This window comes from Leucoraja erinacea, unplaced genomic scaffold (assembly GCF_028641065.1).
Source record: "Leucoraja erinacea ecotype New England unplaced genomic scaffold, Leri_hhj_1 Leri_531S, whole genome shotgun sequence".
Lineage (NCBI taxonomy): Eukaryota > Metazoa > Chordata > Chondrichthyes > Rajiformes > Rajidae > Leucoraja > Leucoraja erinaceus.
In genome coordinates this window covers 43,396-61,333 of record NW_026576434.1, presented here as the reverse complement: position 1 = coordinate 61,333, position 17,938 = coordinate 43,396, and the positions used below count along the sequence as shown (strand labels likewise).

The window sequence follows — 17,938 nt, the reverse complement described above, 5'->3', positions numbered from 1 at the left end:
GTCCCCGTATTGTCTTTTTAGTTATCTTCTGTTGCTCTTTAAACATTACCCAATCCTCTTGCTTCCCGTCTATCTTTGCTACGTTGTACTTCTTCTCTTTTATTTTTATACTGTCCCTGATGTCCCTTGTCAGCCACGGTCGCCCTTTGCTCCCATTGGAATCGTTCTTCCTCTTTGGAATGAACTGATCTGCAAACTTGACAGGACTTCACTTGACTAATTGTTATATGTTTATATGGTTATATAATTCACTCGATGTTTTCAAGAGAGAGTTAGATATATCTCATAGGGCTAACGGAATCAATGGATATGGGCTCAAAGCAGGAACGGGGTACAGAGTTTGGATGATCAGCCATGATCATATTGAATGGCTCATCATTCAATGGCTCAAAAGGCTGAATGGCCTACTCCTACACCTATTTTCTATGTTTCTATCTCAGTGGCGTGGCCAGCCTTACATTCTCAGCATCAGTCGCAGCTTGATTTCGCGAAGTGCATATCAATTAAAACATTGCATCCAATTAACGTCTCGGTTAACCTTCATATCATACCGCACATGCGTTATAAGACGTTCAAATTTATCGCCCCTTTCCCCAATGCAATGACTGCGGTAGCACTGTTTTCTCACAGCTCCAGCGACCTGGATTCAATCCTGGTTGCTCGGGTTTTTTTTGTAGAATTAGCCCTGTTTTTCCCCTTGTTTCACAATACTGCATTTGCTGTTCTCCAGCCATCTTCAACATTGTTTGTTGTCAGTGAACAAAAACGAAACTTCTTCCAGGTTCCCAGCGATCTTCTCTCCTGGACCAGGAATCCTTGTCATGACATGGATACTTGGTTCGGAAAAAGTGAGAGATCTACAATAATTATAGGCAGCATGGAGTAAATGAGGTGCCTGAGGAGTTTAAAGAATGTAAAAAGAATCTTAAGAAATAAATTAGAAAAGTTAAAAAAAGATATGAGGTTGCTTTGGCAAGTTAGGTGAAAGTAAATCCGAAGGGTTTCTACAGCTACATTAAAAGCAAAAGGATAACGAGGGATAAAAGTGGTCCATTAGAGAGTCAGAGTGGACAGCTATCTGCAGAGCCAAAAGAGATGGGGGAGATATTGAACAATTTATTTTCTTCGGTATTCACCAAGGAGAAGGATATTGAATTATGTGAGGTAAGGGAAACAAGTAGAGTAGCTATGGAAACTATGAGATTCAAAGAAGAGGAAGTACTGACACTTTTGAGAAATATAAAAGTGGATAAGTCTCCAGGTCCGGACAGGATATTCCCTAGGACATTGAGGGAAGTTAGTGTAGAAATAGCAGGGGCTATGACAGAAATATATTCAAATGTCATTAGACACGGGAATAGTACCGGAGGATTGGCGTTCTGCGCATGTTGTTCCATTGTTTAAAAAGGGGTCTAAGAGTAAACCTACCAATTATAGACCTGTTAGTTTGACGTCAGTGGTGGGCAAATTAATGGAAAGGATACTTAGAGATAATATATATAAGCATCTGGATAAACAGGGTCTGATTAGGAACAGTCAACATAGATTTGTGCCTGGAAGGTCATGTTTGACTAATCTTGAATTTTTTGAAGAGGTTACTCGGGAAATTGATGAGGGTAAAGCAGTGGATGTTGTATATAGGGACTTCAGTAAGGCATTTGACAAGGTTCCTCATGGAAGGTTGGTTAAGAAGGTTCAATGGTTGGGTATTAATGGTGGAGTAGCAAGATGGATTCAACAGTGGCTGAATGGGAGATGCCAGAGAGTAATGGTGGATGGTTGTTTGTCAGGTTGGAGGCCAGTGACTAGTGGGGTGCCACAGGGATCTGTGTTGGGTCCACTGTTGTTTGTCATGTACATCAATGATCTGGATGATGGTGTGGTAAATTGGATTAGTAAGTATGCAGATGATACTAAGATAGGAGGGGTTGTGGATAATGAAGTAGATTTTCAAAGTCTACGGAGAGATTTATGCCAGTTGGAAGAGTGGGCTAAAAGATGGCAGATGGAGTTTAATGGTGATAAGTGTGATGTGCTACATCTCGGCAGGACAAATTAAAATAGGACGTACATGGTAAATGGTAGGTAATTGAATAATGCTGGTGAACAGATGAATCTGGGAATAACTGTGCACAGTTCCCTGAAAGTAGAATCTCATGTAGATAGGGTGGTAAAGCAAGCTTTTGGTGTGCTGGCCTTTATAAATCAGAACATTGAGTATAGAAGTTGGGATGTAATGTTAAAATTGTACAAGGCATTGGTGAGACCAATTCTGGAGTATGGTGTACAATTTTGATCGCCTAATTAGAGGAAGGATGTCAACAAAATAGAGAGAATACAGAGGAGATTTACTAGAATGTTGCCTGGGTTTCAGCAACTAAGTTACAGAGAAAGGTTGAACAAGTTAGGGCTTTATTCTTTGGAGCGCAGAAGGTTAAGGGGGGACTTGATAGAGATCTTTAAAATGATGAGAGGGATAGACAGAGTTGATGTGGATAAGCTTTTCCCACTGAGAGTAGCGAAGATTCAAACAAGGGGACATGACTTGAGAATTAAGGGACTGAAGTTTAGGGGTAACATGAGGGGGAACTTCTTTACTCAGAGTGGTGGCTGTGTGGAAAGAGCTTCCAGTGAAGGTGGTGGAGGCAGGTTCGTTTTTATGATTTAAAAATAAATTGAATAGTCATATGAACGGGAAAGGAATGGAGGGTTATGGTCTGAGCGCAGGTATATGGGACTAGGGGAGAATACGTGTTCGGCACGGACTAGAAAGGCCGAGATGGCCTGTTCCCGTGCTGTAATTGTTATATGGTTATATAGATCCCCGTGATACTGGATAGACTTGGTTTATATTCTCTAGAATTTAGAAGATTGAGAGGGGATCTTATAGAAACTTACAAAATTCTTAAGGGGTTGGACAGGCTAGATGCAGGAAGATTGTTCCCGATGTTAGGGAAGTCCAGGACAAGGGGTCACAGCTTAAGGATAAGGGGGAAATCCTTTAAAACCGAGATGAGAAGAACTTTTTTCACACAGAGAGTGGTGAATCTCTGGAACTCTCTGCCACAGAGGGTAGTTGAGGCCAGTTCATTGGCTATATTTAAGAGGGAGTTAGATGTGGCCCTTGTGGCTAAGGGGATCAGGGGGTATGGAGAGAAGGCAGGTACGGGATACTGAGTTGGATGATCAGCCATGATCATATTGAATGGCGGTGCAGGCTCGAAGGGCCGAATGGCCTACTCCTGCACCTAATTTCTATGTTTCTATGTTTCTATCAGCCTCGCAAAGGCACTGGAATCTATTTATGTTTAGACATGTGACAATGTCTCATGCCTGCAAAATAAATGATCACGTTCTCGAGTTTCTGCAAATACTTCTCCCGACAGTCTTTAATAGTACATCCTCATAACCTGGGCCGGAAATTGCCCCCTGTGTACACTCTTGCTCTTAATGTATTATACGGTCCGCAAAGGGACATTTTGCCCCCTCTTTTCCCTTCTAATTTATTTTAGAATTCATCTTGTACATTTTCTGAAGTCTTGTAATTGACAACCAGAATTAGTAGATCAGCAAAAATGTATAGAACGAGTGCAGCTGAAAAGTTCCCTTCTGCGCTGTACGACGCTATGACTAAAGGTTGTAACTTTACCCCCCCGCCGCGCACGCACAAGCAGATATTTTCGTGCGGTGTCTTGCAACGTACTTATTCGAGGCATCCAGTTTGCATTCTATATTTTGTGACTCCATCACCAAGGTCAGGTATGTCATGTAAAATAGGATAATCTCATTTGAAGAGGTCACAACATTGAAACACATCGTTAAAGAAAACAATGCAATGGACCTAATATCGAAACAATCATCCAGTCACAACAACGAGGAGAGATAGTGCACAGGAACGTGGCATTCGACTCATGGGATCCTTGATGACTATCCGTCAATTTCCCAAATCTTGTATTAATCCCATTATTTGTTATCCCTACATTCCCGTCAACGCCTCGCAGAATCAACCGCTCACTTGCACACACCATATTTACAATTTACAAAGGCGAATATACTTGCACATGTTTTAATGTGGTAGGAAGACTGTACACTTGGACCACCAACGCGGCCACAGGGAAAATATACAGTAACAACTCTACATAGACCACTACCGAGGCGAGGATGCTTCTCAGTTGTGTGCATTGTGCATTATTTATTGGGCTGTTTAGGTATTTATTGCTCTCAGGGTTTGTCAACATTGTATTTTATGTATTTTCTGTCTGCTTTCGTTTTGAATGTGTGGATTTGTTGGTTGGGGGCTTCTCGACATCTGAATTTCCCAGAGATGATTTATTACTATAATAATAATAATAATAATAATAATAACATTATTATTATAAATTATTATTATAATTATTATTATAAATTATTATTATTATTAATTATTATTATTATTATTATTATTATTATTATTATTATTATTATTATTAGCGGTTCTCGCAGGTGCGCAACCACGCCATTCTAAATGGCGGACAACTGATGCCAGATCGCGCAACGAAGTAACAATCCCACCTTACGACAGCTGACAGACTGAATTGGAGCTCATCGTTCAGGTTGTGAGTCTTCGATGTTGCATCCATGCATTCTGCTCACAGAGAGCTATCATAACATTAATGGACAGAAATGCTTGGCATGTCCTTGAACTTGCAACATTGTAAAGGAACTAGACTGTCCGAAAAAGCAAACATTGAACATTTTCTAAAAAGACGTCATTCCTAAATATGGGAATTTGCCTTCGGCACTTGGTATGTGAACAATCCTTACCGATTTAGTACAGGACATTGACAATGGAATAGGCCTGTGTACTAACTACAATATTTTGTAATATCTCACTTTAAGATCATGCATTATCAGCCCTACCCCGAGCAATCGCACGTACAAATGATGAGGAGCGATATCCAGGCAGTTTCTCATGTACCTAACTGAACTTTACCATAACCTCACTGAGGGCAGATATTGAATAAACGAGATGTTGGAAATTAAGTGGTTGCAAATATTTCCGTAACAAGGCGTTGACCTGCCCGCCAGCTGTTTCCAATCGTTTCTGTTATTGTGCATGTAGTAGACAATTGCAACACTGGGGACTGTTTAACCCACCCTTACACGCCAGGGAAGGAAAGACCAACACGTTCCCATGTCATCTTCTATTACTCATTGCCCGATAATCTTGGATTCATCTTCGAAACGTCTCAAATAAAAATATTTTAAATATTCACTTCTATTTCCACGCATGAATAAACTGTTGCTGAAATTATAATGTAAATTTATTGTTTCAATGAATTGGATTTTAAATATTAACTAGACCGAGTGCAGACCCGTTGGGTCTGTTTCCCCCATGGTGTTTGCGGGGGGGGGGGGGGGGGGGGGGCGGCATCACACTCACATTAGCCACCCCCAACACACAGGTGGGGGGAGGGGGGGGGAGAGGGGAGGGATGGGAGGAGGAGGAGGAAAACGGGGACAGATTTGGGACGGAAGGAGAGCGGGGGTAGGGGGTGAGAGAGGGGGGGATGGGGAGAGAGATGTGGGGGGGGGGATGGGGAGGGAGGGGAGGAAGGAGGGAGGGGGAGAGGGGTGGGGAGAGATAGGGGAAATAGTGGGGAGGGAGAGTGGAGGGGGAAGGGGGGGAGAGGTGGAAGAGTGGGGAGGGAGGAGGAGAGGGGTAAGGGGAGTGATGGAAGATGGACAGAGGGGTAGGAGGAAGGGGGCGGGTGGAGAGAGGGAAGGGGGTGGGGTAGAGATGGAATGGGGTGGGTAGAGAGAGGGAAGGGGGGGGGGGGGGGGGGGGGGGGGCGGAGAGGGGAAACATAGAAACATAGAAATTAAGTGCAGGAGTAGGGCATTTGTCCCTTCGAGCCTGCACCACCATTCAATATAATCATGGCTGATCATCCAACAGTATCATGGACTTGCCTTCTCTCCATACCCCCTGATCCCTTTGACCACAGGGGCCACATCTAACTCCCTCTTAAATACAGCCAATGAACAGGCCTCAACTACCTTTAATTGTTGAGAAGGGGGTCCCGCAAAGTTCGTCCTTGGGACCACTCCTTTTCTCTATTTTCATAAACGACCTCCCTAATATCTGTTCTGACTGCCAAACACAACTATATGCCGATGATGCAGTGCTATATACATCTAGTACTAACAAGCCTGAAATTGAAAGAACCCTGCAATCAGATCTTACTTCTGTTCAGAAATGGCTATTATCTAACATATTAATTTTAAATACAAATAAATCATGCAGTATGTTATTTGGTACCAGACAAGGCCTTGGTAATTATGTAGATCTGACTATATCATTTAATGAAGGATCACCATTAGAACGTATTGAACTTCAAATATCTTGGTGTTTGGCTCGACCCAACGCTTTCATTTACGCAGCATAGTGAGACGAATACTAAAAAACTCAGCTGTAATCTAGCTATTCTTTACCGCCATATAAATTGTTTCACCTTTCAGATGAGAAAAATGAATTGTCTCTCAACTACTACTACCAACATTGGATTATGCTGATATTGTCTATCAGAATACATTTGATATACATCTTCAACCCCTTAATGTAGTTTATATTAGTCTTTGCAGACTTATTTTAAGGTGTCTCCATATATAACTCACCACTGTTCTATGTACGAAACTCTAAACTGGTTATCCCCCCACGCTCGAAGATGCTACCACTGGTTCCAGTTCATCTTTAAATGCATCCACCTCAATTACCCTTCTTATTTAAAACAAGACCTATTACCATACACACCCTCATATTCACTAAGACATACTCAGCAACCATTCTTTTTCATTCCAAGAACTAACAAAGAAATTGGGAGACATGCATTTAAATTCAAAGCTCCTTCTGACTGAAACACTCTGCCTAGTACCATAAGAACTATTAGCTCATTTCATCTATTTAAAAATACACTTTTACCCTTCCTTATAAAACCATGTACCTGTTTCTAGTATTAGAGTCTTCGAGCTCCTTTATCTAGCTTGCTCTGTGTGTGATCATTTGGCATAACTATTGTATATGCATGGCCATTACACTTATGTATTATTGTATTGCATAGTGCAATAAGGTCTTATATTGTATTATGTCACAATATCATGAAATAATATATCATGTAATAATGTTGATAGTATGTATTAACGTACGATGTATGATAGGTGGTATATGGTATTATGCATTAACATTATGCTGTAACACATAACTATTGTTATTATTGGATATGTAAAGCCAATTAACAATTGTTATAAACTATAACAAGTGGGGATGGAGGGGTTTTGGGATTGGTGTGTGGGAAGGTGGATCAATGAGAGCCTCTATGTATGTTATGTCTTGTGCTGTATGTTCTATGTTGGACCTCCTCAAAAACGAGATGACTGTCCATCTCAAGGGGTTATCCATGAATAAACTTGTTTCAACCTTCTGTGCCAGTGAATTCCAGAGATTCACCACTCTCTGTGTGAAAAATGTTTTCTCATCTCGGTCCTAAAAGATTTACCCCTTATCCTTAAACTGTGACCCCTTGTTCTGGACTTCCCCAACATCTGGAACAATCTTCCTGCATCTAGCCTGTCCAACCCCTTAAGAATTTTGTAAGTTTCTATAAGATCCGCCCTCAATCTTCTAAAATCTAGCGAGTACAAGCCGAGTATCCAGTCTTTATTCATATGAAAGTCCTGACATCCCAGGAAAGTCTGGTGAACCTCTGTACTCCATGGCAAGAATGTCTTTGAACATTGGGCATTGTGACATCACACAATGGAACGTTCACCATGGGCTGGGGCTCCTGCAAAGGCATATGTAAATGAATCCATTCCGATTGGACATCTGTGAGCATCAGGCATTGTGACATCACACGATGGAACGTTCACCAGGGGCTGGGGCTGGTGCTGCTTCTATGGGTGAGAAGCCAGTATATTTTTGAAATATTGGGGGGGTGGGGGGGAGAAGGATTTGATTAAAAACGTGTGCATAAACACGATGAAATTTAATGAGGAGTGGATACTTAGAAAGAAAAGTGAAATCTCTACCGGAATGGAAAAGATCTCGGCGATTGTGCGTCTGGATTCGGCGTGGCAAGGAATCAAAGGAAGAAAGGCAGCCGGCAGCCGTACATGTAAATGGATCCATTCCGATTGGACATCTGCGAGCATTGGGCATTCCGATTGGACATCTGCGAGTATCGGGAATTGTGACATCACACGATGGAACGAATCAAAAGGCAGAAAGGCATCCGGACGGCAGGCGGCAGCCACAGAGTTTTATATAATAACTAGACCAAGTGCAGACATTGGGTCTGCTCCCCCAATGCAGCCGTTCCCTACCCATAGCGCCCACGGGAGACGTGGCCCTCCAACTCAAGCGGCTCAGGAATCAGCAGTGTGGCTGTTTTTATATGGCGTCTTTGAGGCGAGATGCGGGCGCCAGCAGGAGGCGACAAAATGGGTGAGTGGGGGGGGGGGGGGGGGGGGGTGGGGGAGAAGGATTTGATTTAAAATGTGCACATAAACACGACGAAATGTAATGAGGAGTGGATACTTGGAATGAAAAGTGAAATCTCAACCGAAATGGAAAAAAATCAGGGCTGCTTCCATGGGTGAGAAGGCAGTTTATTTTAGATATATTGGGGGGGGGGGGTGGGGAGAGAAGGATTTGATTTTAAAAAAAGTGTGCATAAACACGATGAAATGTAATGAGTGGATACTTAGAAAGAAAAGTGAAATCTCTACCGGAATGGAAAAGATCTCGGCGATTGTGCGTCTGGATTCGGCGTGGCAAGGAATCAAAGGAAGAAAGGCACCCGGCAGCCGTACATGTAAATTGATCCATTCTGATTGGACATCTGCGAGCATTGGGCATTCCGATTGGACATCTGCGAGTATTGGGCATTGTGACATCACACGATGGAACGAATCAAAAGGCAGAAAGGCATCCGGACGGCAGGCGGCAGCCACAGAGTTTTATATAATAAACTAGACCAAGTGCAGACCCGTTGGGTCTGCTCCCCCAATGGTGTGATCCCCAACCCAATATTCCACCATGCACCCGTCTCCTCCAACGGAACTGAACCCGTTCCCAAATGTAAGATTCCAGCACTCCCCTGCCTCCCTCAGCAGTGGATTAAAAATAATTCCAATTGCACACACCCTGCCTGCTGAAGCAGTGAAAAGTTCAGAGTGTTCCTGTCTTGCAACTTTGTTTTGAAGTGTGTTGGAAGCTGATAGGAAGGAGCAGCCGTCAACGAATCAAAAGGCAGAAAGGCAGCCGGACGGCAGGCGGCAGCCACAGACTTTTATATAATAATAGATAGATAGATAGATAGATAGATAGATAGATAGATAGATAGATAGATAGACAGACAGACAGACAGACAGACAGACAGACAGACAGGCAGGCAGGCAGACAGACAGACAGACAGACAGACAGACAGACAGACAGACAGACAGACAGACAGACAGACAGACAGACAGACAAAGAAAGTACCGGAAGCACTTAGACAAATTCAGCAGCAAGATTAGATATGCCTATTCACAGACCATTCATTAGATCCTTTCTCAGAGTTAGCCGTGTATTCTTATTGTCCATTCGCCTTGAGTGTGTCTGAATCAAGTACAAATTTCGTTGCCATTATTTCGGTAGACTATTGCTATTGCTTAACAGAGATAGCATGGCAACCGTCACCTCGTCCCAATGAGTAAATGCCGACCACCCGTCGCCCGTTGCCACATGTTCTGTCATCCCACTTTCTCGTCCACTCCCTACACATTAAGAACTATTTGCAGAGGGTAGTTAACTTACCACCCCGCATGCCTTTGGTTTTTAGGAAGGAAACTGGAACACTCGAAGCAAACCGAACTAGAACCGAGGGCATTCACCCGGCAACGGGCAAAGTCTCTATGGTTCGAATTTTGTCTCCAAAAAAGAACACATCAAAACACATAGAAAACAAGGGCACGTTGAAATCAATTATCAGTTTCAATGAGACATTAAAACACTCTCAGTGACCAAGAAAATAAAACTAATTGAATGTTAAGTTTCGCACCAACCCTGCCTATCCACGCATCTGTCTAAATGACATTGGACATATTGGCAATGGACTCTAATGAGTAGTTTCGATCTTCGATGTAAATAGTTGGATCAGTTAATCTCGCAATATGTAAAAACACAAGTATTTTTAACAGTAATGTCTAGACGGCGAAACATCGACAGGAAATAATAAGGAGCTTACCAGGAACACCAATAATTACAAGGATTGGGTAGAAAATATTTTCTACTTGGTTGACAATCGGCAGTTCCATGACCAGAGATAATCGAATTTTCCTGGCAGTGGTCTGACAGGTCGATTGCTTTCAAATAAAATAGTTGATTCTCCAGAGAAACCACGTGACGACTAATCCAGGGAAATCATTTGGGATTAGTGTCAGTCATTTAAACAAGCAATATTGGCCAGGTCACATTTGCTACTGCTAATTATCGAATTGCGTAACTATCGGATCGCGCCAGCACTATCGGATATTCTATAAACTAGATACGTTATTATTATAATTAAAGAAAAGATACAAATTATAAATATGAACTTCAATTTCTTAGTCTACATACATTCTCTGTTTCCTGCATGCAGCAATGTAACGATGAATTGTCCATGCATGTCAATGTGCCTATTCTAAAGCCTCTTGCATGCCACATTACAGCTGCGTCCACCAGAATCGCTAGCATTGCCTTACAGGCACCCACCACTCTCTCCAAAAATCCTCTCCACGTACCTCCTTTAGAATTTGAGCCACGCACCTCAAGTAAAGTCATTTCCACGAGAGACTTTTCCATCAGCTGACTTTCTATCCCATCGACTCCTCTCAGAATTTTATATATTTAATAGCCTAAATGGGAACCGTTGGGTCCCAGCTTCACACGGAAGGGCTGGTTCCTCAATGCAATATTCCACCTCTCCACCAATTCCAATATTGCTGGCCGGGGGGGGGGGGGGGGGGGGGCATAGTGGGCCGAATGGATTCTTGGCTCGGCCACTCAGGCCTGGCAGGCTGGCAGCTGAATCTCAGGGCTGGCAGGTCAAATAAATTGTCAGAATGTCTGCCTAAAACAGCTGACGGACTCAGTGAGAGGGAAGGAGGCGATGGTGAAGAATCACTCACTTTTGGACATTGTCAGCTTTTTTTACAGATCACAGCAATGAAGGATAAAAGTCTATCCTTGCGCGGATCTCTGGAACGCTAGTATGGGAGTTGTGGGCTGAAGGGACTGGTTTCCAGAGGACTAATATGAACATTGTAGACAGAATGGATTCTTGGACTCGCAGTTCAGTAAGTCATGGCTGGTGGACTGGCACTTCAGTCACTTACAGCTGGTGGGCTGGCAGTGCACTTACTCATGGCTGATGGGCTGCCAGTCCAGTCCAGATGGGCTGCCAGTCCAGTGACTTATGGCTGATGGACTGGCAGTTCACTTACTCATGGCTGGTGGGCTGGTGGGCTGGCATTCCAGTCACTCACGGCTGGTGTGGTGGCCCCCCTCCTCACTTCACGCCCCACTCTGCTTCTTGCCATCATTCATTCCATCTCTCCTCCACCTCCCCCCTGTGCACTAGTGGCTCTCCGACAGCGCAGCCATTCCTGCCTATTAGGTTCCCATTGTGATGATGAACACACAGGCATGGTGTGGAAAAATAATTTATTAAAGTTTAAAATGTGACTGGCTCTTAAAATATAACAACAAATTAAATGTTAAAGGTGAGATTTATTAAGTTCAGTTTCTTCTTGTAGTGTCTCTAGTTGTGTCCTGTTGCTCACTGCCTCTTGACACCTGTTTGCTGTTGATAACAAAGAGACAATTTTAATATTGAGCAGTCAAATTTTAACAAAGAAAGTCTGAGTACTTACCTCAAAAGTCATAATTCAGCGCAGGCCAGCAAAGCCAATCTCTCAGCACTTCAAACAGAGGGCAGCGCAGCAACTCCAATCGCACAGCACTTCAAACAGCATGCATGCCCGCAAATCCAATCTCAAAGCACTTCAAGCAGAGAGCAGGCCTGCAAACCCAATCTCAAAGCACTGCATGTAGAGTGCAGGGGAGCAAATCCAATCTCACAGCACTTCAAGCAGTGTGCAGGCAGCAAAACTAATCTCACCGCACTTAAGCAGAGTGCAGGCAACAAATCCAAATCTCACACCACTTCAAGCAGAGTGTAGGCAGAAAATCCAATCTCACAGCACTTCAAGCAAAGTGCAGGCAGCAAATCCAATTTCAAAGCACTTCACGTAGAATGCAGGCAGCAAATCCAATCTCACAGCACGTCAAGCAGAGTGCCGGCAAGCAAATTTGCACACCCTCCACCTCACACACACACATGCGTACACTCACACACATATACACTCACTCACACACACACTCACACACAGGTGCACAGACGCACACACGTACACAAACATACATAAACTCCCACACACACATACCCTCACACACACATACACTCTCTCGCGCACACACACTCACACACACATACACTCACACAAATACAGTCGCACATAACACATATACTCAAACACACACACACTCTCACAAACACAAAGACAATGACACACACATGCACTTACCGACACTCACAAACACACTCACATATACACTTACACACAAACTCACACATACCCACACTCACACACACATTCACACACACACACACACTCACACATGACAGTAAACGTTCTTGAATGCTTACACGGCTGACCGCGGCCTGTGCATTGTGGGGCTTCCGCAGTCAGCGGCACTTCTGTAATCAGCGTGACCTCTGCACTTACCGGAAATTACGCAATCAACGCGACCGCTGCACTCACCGGAAATTACGCAATCAGCACAACCTATCCAGTAAGTGGAACTAACGAAATGAGCGGGAATTTTGGAATAAACACATTCGGACCTAATAAAGCATTTATTCCTTCCAAACACAGTCGAACATAATAAAGCATTTATTCCTACCAAACACAGTCGGACCAGATAAAACATTTATTCCTTCAAAACACAGTCGGACCTAGTAAAGCATTGCAGTTTCAAGCACAGGCAGGGCAGCAGGCAAACCAACTCATTGTATTGTCATTAAGGGCTAACAAATCATTTATTGCAAGTACATACAAGGTTAACAAGGCATAATTCATTGCAAGCACATTGCTTGCTAACAAATCATTTATGGCAAGCATATTGAGTGTTAACAAATCATCATTCGTTGCTAGCACATTGTTGGCTAACAAATCATTTGTTGCATGCTCATAAGGGGTCAACCACATAAAGCATACAACCGCATAAAGCACATAAACCGCATAAAGCACATAAACCACATAAAGCACATAAAGGACGGACTCACATTTCAATAGACTCCCAGTGTTCTGTGGACTCACAGCAGAATAAAAGTCGTGGCCTTTCCCTCGCGCTCTTGCAGAGAGCCACGTCCAGGCATCCGGGGTTTATAGTCCTGCCCCCCCCCCCCCGCAGAAGGGGCGTTACCATCACGGTGATTGACAGGCGAGAGGCTCTCAAGGTTTTTTTAAACACTCAGAACTTACTTTATTTTTTATCGATGGGTAAAGCCCTCGGGGCCTACTCAACGGAGGCGGACTGTAAGTAAGATGACTGTGAGTAAAAATCACAGCGATACAGGGTATAGTTTTTTTCTAAAATCAATATAAAGAATATATATATTTTCTAATATCAATATAATTTGGTGGGCAAATTAATGGAAAAGATACTCAGAGACAATATATATAAGCATCTAGATAAACAGGGTCTGATTAGGAACAGTCAACATGGATTTGTGCCTGGAAGGTCATGTTTGACTAATCTTCTTGAATTTTTTGAAGAGGTTACTAGGGAAATTGACGAGGGTAAAGCAGTGGATGTTGTCTATATGGACTTTAGTAAGGCCTTTGACAAGGTTCCTCATGGAAGGTTGGTTAAGAAGGTTCAACTGTTGGGTATAAATGCAGGAATAGCAAGATGGATTCAACAGTGGCTGAATGGGAGAAGCCAGAGGGTAATGGTGGATGGCTGTTTATCGGGTTGGAGGCAGGTGACTAGTGGGGTGCCTCAGGGATCTGTGTTGCGTCCTTTGTTGTTTGTCATGTACATCAATGATCTGGATGAAGGTGTGGTAAATTGGATTAGTAAGTATGCAGATGATACCAAGATAGGGGGTGTTGTGGATAATGAAGAGGATTTCCAAAGTCTACAGAGTGATTTAGGCCATTTGGAAAAAATGGGCTGAAAGATGGCAGATGGAGTTTAATGCTGATAAATGTGAGGTGCTACACCTTGGCAGGGCAAATCAAAATAGGACGTACATGGTAAATGGTAGGGAATTGAAGAATACAGTTGAACAGAGGGATCTGGGTATAACCGTGCATAGTTCCTTGAAGGTGGAATCTCATATAGATAGGGTGGTAAAGAAAGCTTTTGGTATGCTAGACTTTATAAATCAGAGCATTGAGTATAGAAGCTGGGATATAATGTTAAAATTGTACAAGGCATTGGTGAGACCAAATCTGGAGTATGGTGTACAATTTTGATCGCCCAATTATAGGAAGGATGTCAACAAAATAGAGAGAGTACAGAGGAGATTTACTAGAATGTTGCCTGGGTTTCAACAACTAAGTTACAGAGATAGGTTGAATAAGTTAGGTCTTTATTCTCTGGAGCGCAGAAGGTTAAGGGGGGACCTGATAGAGGTCTTTAAAATGATGAGAGGGATAGACAGAGTTGATGTGGACAAGCTTTTCCCTTTGAGAATAGGGAAGATTCAAACAAGAGGACATGACTTCAGAATTAAGGGACAGAAGTTTAGGGGTAATATGAGGAGGAACTTCTTTACGCAGAGAGTGGTGGTGGTGTGGAATGAGCTCCCAGTGGAAGTGGTGGAGGCAGGTTCATTGGTATCATTTAAAAATAAATTGGATAGGCATATGGATGAGAAGGGAATGGAGGGTTATGGTACGAGTGCAGGCAGGTGGGACTAAGGGGAAAAAAATTTGTTCGGCATGGACTTGTAGGGCCGAGATGGCCTGTTTCCGTGCTGTAATTGTTATATGGTTATATATGATTATAAAGCACAGACAGGAAGTGGTCAAGATGGAGCTTTTAATTATATACAGTGGCTTGCAAATGTATTCATACCCCTTGAAGTTTTCTACATTTTGTCACATTACAACCACAACCGTAAATGTATTTTATTGAGATTTTATGTGATAGACCAACACAAAGTGGCGCATAATTGTGAAGTGGAAGGAAAATGATACATGGTTTTCAAATTTTTTTTACAAGTAAAAAACTGAAAAGTGTGGCGTGCAAACATATTCAGCCCCCTTTACTCTGATACCCCTAACTAAAACTCAGTGCAACCAATTGCCTTCAGAAGTCACCTAATTAGTAAATAGAGTCCACTTGTGTGTAATCTAATCTCAGTATAAATACATCTGTACTGTGAAGGCCTCAGAGGTTTGTTAGAGAACATTAGTAAACAAACAGCATCACGAAGCCCAAGGAACACACCAGACAGGTCAGGGATACAGTTGTGGAGAAGTTTAAAGCAGGGTTAGGTTATAAAAAAAAACCAAGCTTTGAACATCTACGGAGCACTGTTCAATCCATCATCCGAAAATGGAAAGAGTATGGCACAACTGCAAACCTAACAAGACATGGCCGTCCACCTAAACTGACAGGCCGGGCAAGGAGAGCATTGATCAGAGAAGCAGCCAAGAGGCCCATGGTAACTCTGGAAGAGCTACAGAGATCCACAGCTCAGGTGGGAGAATCTGTCCACAGGAAAACTGTTAGTCGTGCACTCCACAAATCGGGCATTTATGGAAGAGTGGCAAGAAGAAAGCCATTTTTGAAAAAAAGCCCTAAGAAGTCCCGTTTGCAGTTTGCCACAAGCCATGTGGGGGACACAGAAAACATGTGGAGGAAGGTGCTCTGGTCAGATGAGACCAAAATTGAAGTTTTTGGCCTAAATGCAAAACGGTATGTGTGGCGGAAAACTAACACTGCGCATCACCCTGAACACACCACCCCCACTGTGAAACATGGTGGTGGCAGCATCATGCTGTGGGGATGCTTTTCTTCAGCAGGGACAGGGGAGTTGGTCAAATTTGATGGGAAGATGGATGGAGCCAAATACAGGGTAATCTTGGAAGAAAACCTGTTAGAGTCTGCAAAAGACTTGAGACTGGGGCGGAGGTTCACCTTCCAGCAGGGCAACGACCCTCAACATACAGCCAGAGCTACAATGGAATGGTTTAGATCAAAGCATATTCATGTGTTAGAATGGCCCAGTCAAAGTCCAGACCTAAATCCAATTGAGAATCTCTGGCAAGACTTGAAAATTGCTGTTCACAGACGCTCTCCATCCAATCTGACTGAGCTTGAGCTATTTTGCAAAGAAGAATGGGCAGAAAAATGTCAGTCTCTAGATGTGCAAAGCTGGTAGAGACATTCCCCAAAAGACTTGCAGCTGTAATTGCAGCGAAAGGTGGTTCTACAAATGATTGACTCAGGGGGGCTGAATACTTTTGCACGCCACACTTTTCCGTTTTTTATTTGTAAAACAAAATTGAAAACGATGTATTATTTTCCTTCCACTTCACAATTATGGACCACTTTGTGTTGGTCTATCCCATAAAATCCCAATAAAATACATTTACGTTTGTGGTTGTAACGTGACAAAATGTGGAAAAGTTCAAGGGGATTGAATACTTCTGCAAGCCACTGTAGATGTCAGATCTCCCTTCATCATTCGGCATTCCAGTGAAAACAACTCAAGTTTGTCCAGCTTTTCCTTGAAACTGATATACTCCAATTCAGGCACCATTCTGATAAACATTTTCTGAATCCACCTCCGTGACATTGCTCAAGGCGGCGAGCAGGATTGCACACAATCCTCAAAATACGGCCTACCCAAAGTGGTATAGAGATGTATCATGACTTGGAGCCAGTCTGGACGGATGCCCGGCCCACAAAAGCGCCCAAAGTCCCCATCGTGGACGGCTATTCATCTATCGGGGACTCCCGCTTAGACATCAGGTTAGCGAACTGATTCATGGGGCCGAAATGCGGCGACCTAGTGAGGAAATTAGCGAAGATCGCTGTGCGCCGTGAGGCAGAAACAAAGTGGTTTTAACACCTCCGCACCCCGGCATCCTGCTAGATTATATGCAGTCTGTGGAAAACTTGTTTGATGAACCTAAATCGAAACTGACTTACCTCAGAGAACTCAGAGTGACGTGTGCTCCGTTTCACACAGTTAAGGTTCACCCCTGATATACCGAACGATACCATTCTGCCCGAGGTTTACTCACGTCACCAGATGACGATTTCGGTCAAGGTTCAGAGCGTTGAGGTCTGCTTCCTAATCGATATATCTTGTGGTCAGACATGGCATTTCTGGCGAGCAGGTGCTTCCGGTACCTGGAATATCTGAATGCGAAGTGCCAGAGTACTACTTGCCGAGGGAATTAATCTCAACTATCTTGTTGTAGCAGGTTACACCCTTCCCAATGAATATGTCAAGATTGTTCTGAATGAACTGTGGTCCGCCATCAACATCCACGAGAGAAATCACCCCCTAGCATTTGGACGTTGTAGCCGGAGACTTCAATCAAGGCAAACTCAATGAGGTGGCCAGCATGTCTCCTGTCCCACTAGGAGCGAGAAAGCCCTCGACCACCGTTGCGCATCCACAAAATAAGCTCACCCTTGCATTCCTCGACCACATTTCGTGAAAATCTGATCACCTAGCTGTGCTTCTACTCCCAGTGCAATCAAAAACTGAAGCAGGGAGAGCCGGTACAGAACTTTTCTGAATGCTGGTCAGTGGACACTGTCCCAGGTAGAGGCCGAGGCTGCTAT

General features: G+C 43.4%; 1 protein-coding gene across 1 annotated transcript in view; it reads left to right on the top strand.

Moving 5' to 3' along the window:
• The window catches only part of LOC129694067 (proline-rich protein 36-like), a 41,308-nt gene extending 23,740 nt beyond the window's left edge, over positions 1-17,568 (top strand). The window contains exons 10-11 of the mRNA XM_055630797.1: positions 16,946-17,113; positions 17,463-17,568. Coding sequence (XP_055486772.1) covers positions 16,946-17,113; positions 17,463-17,568 — 274 coding nt within the window. The remainder of the gene's footprint in view (positions 1-16,945; positions 17,114-17,462) is intronic.
• The last annotated feature ends 370 nt before the right edge of the window (positions 17,569-17,938 follow it).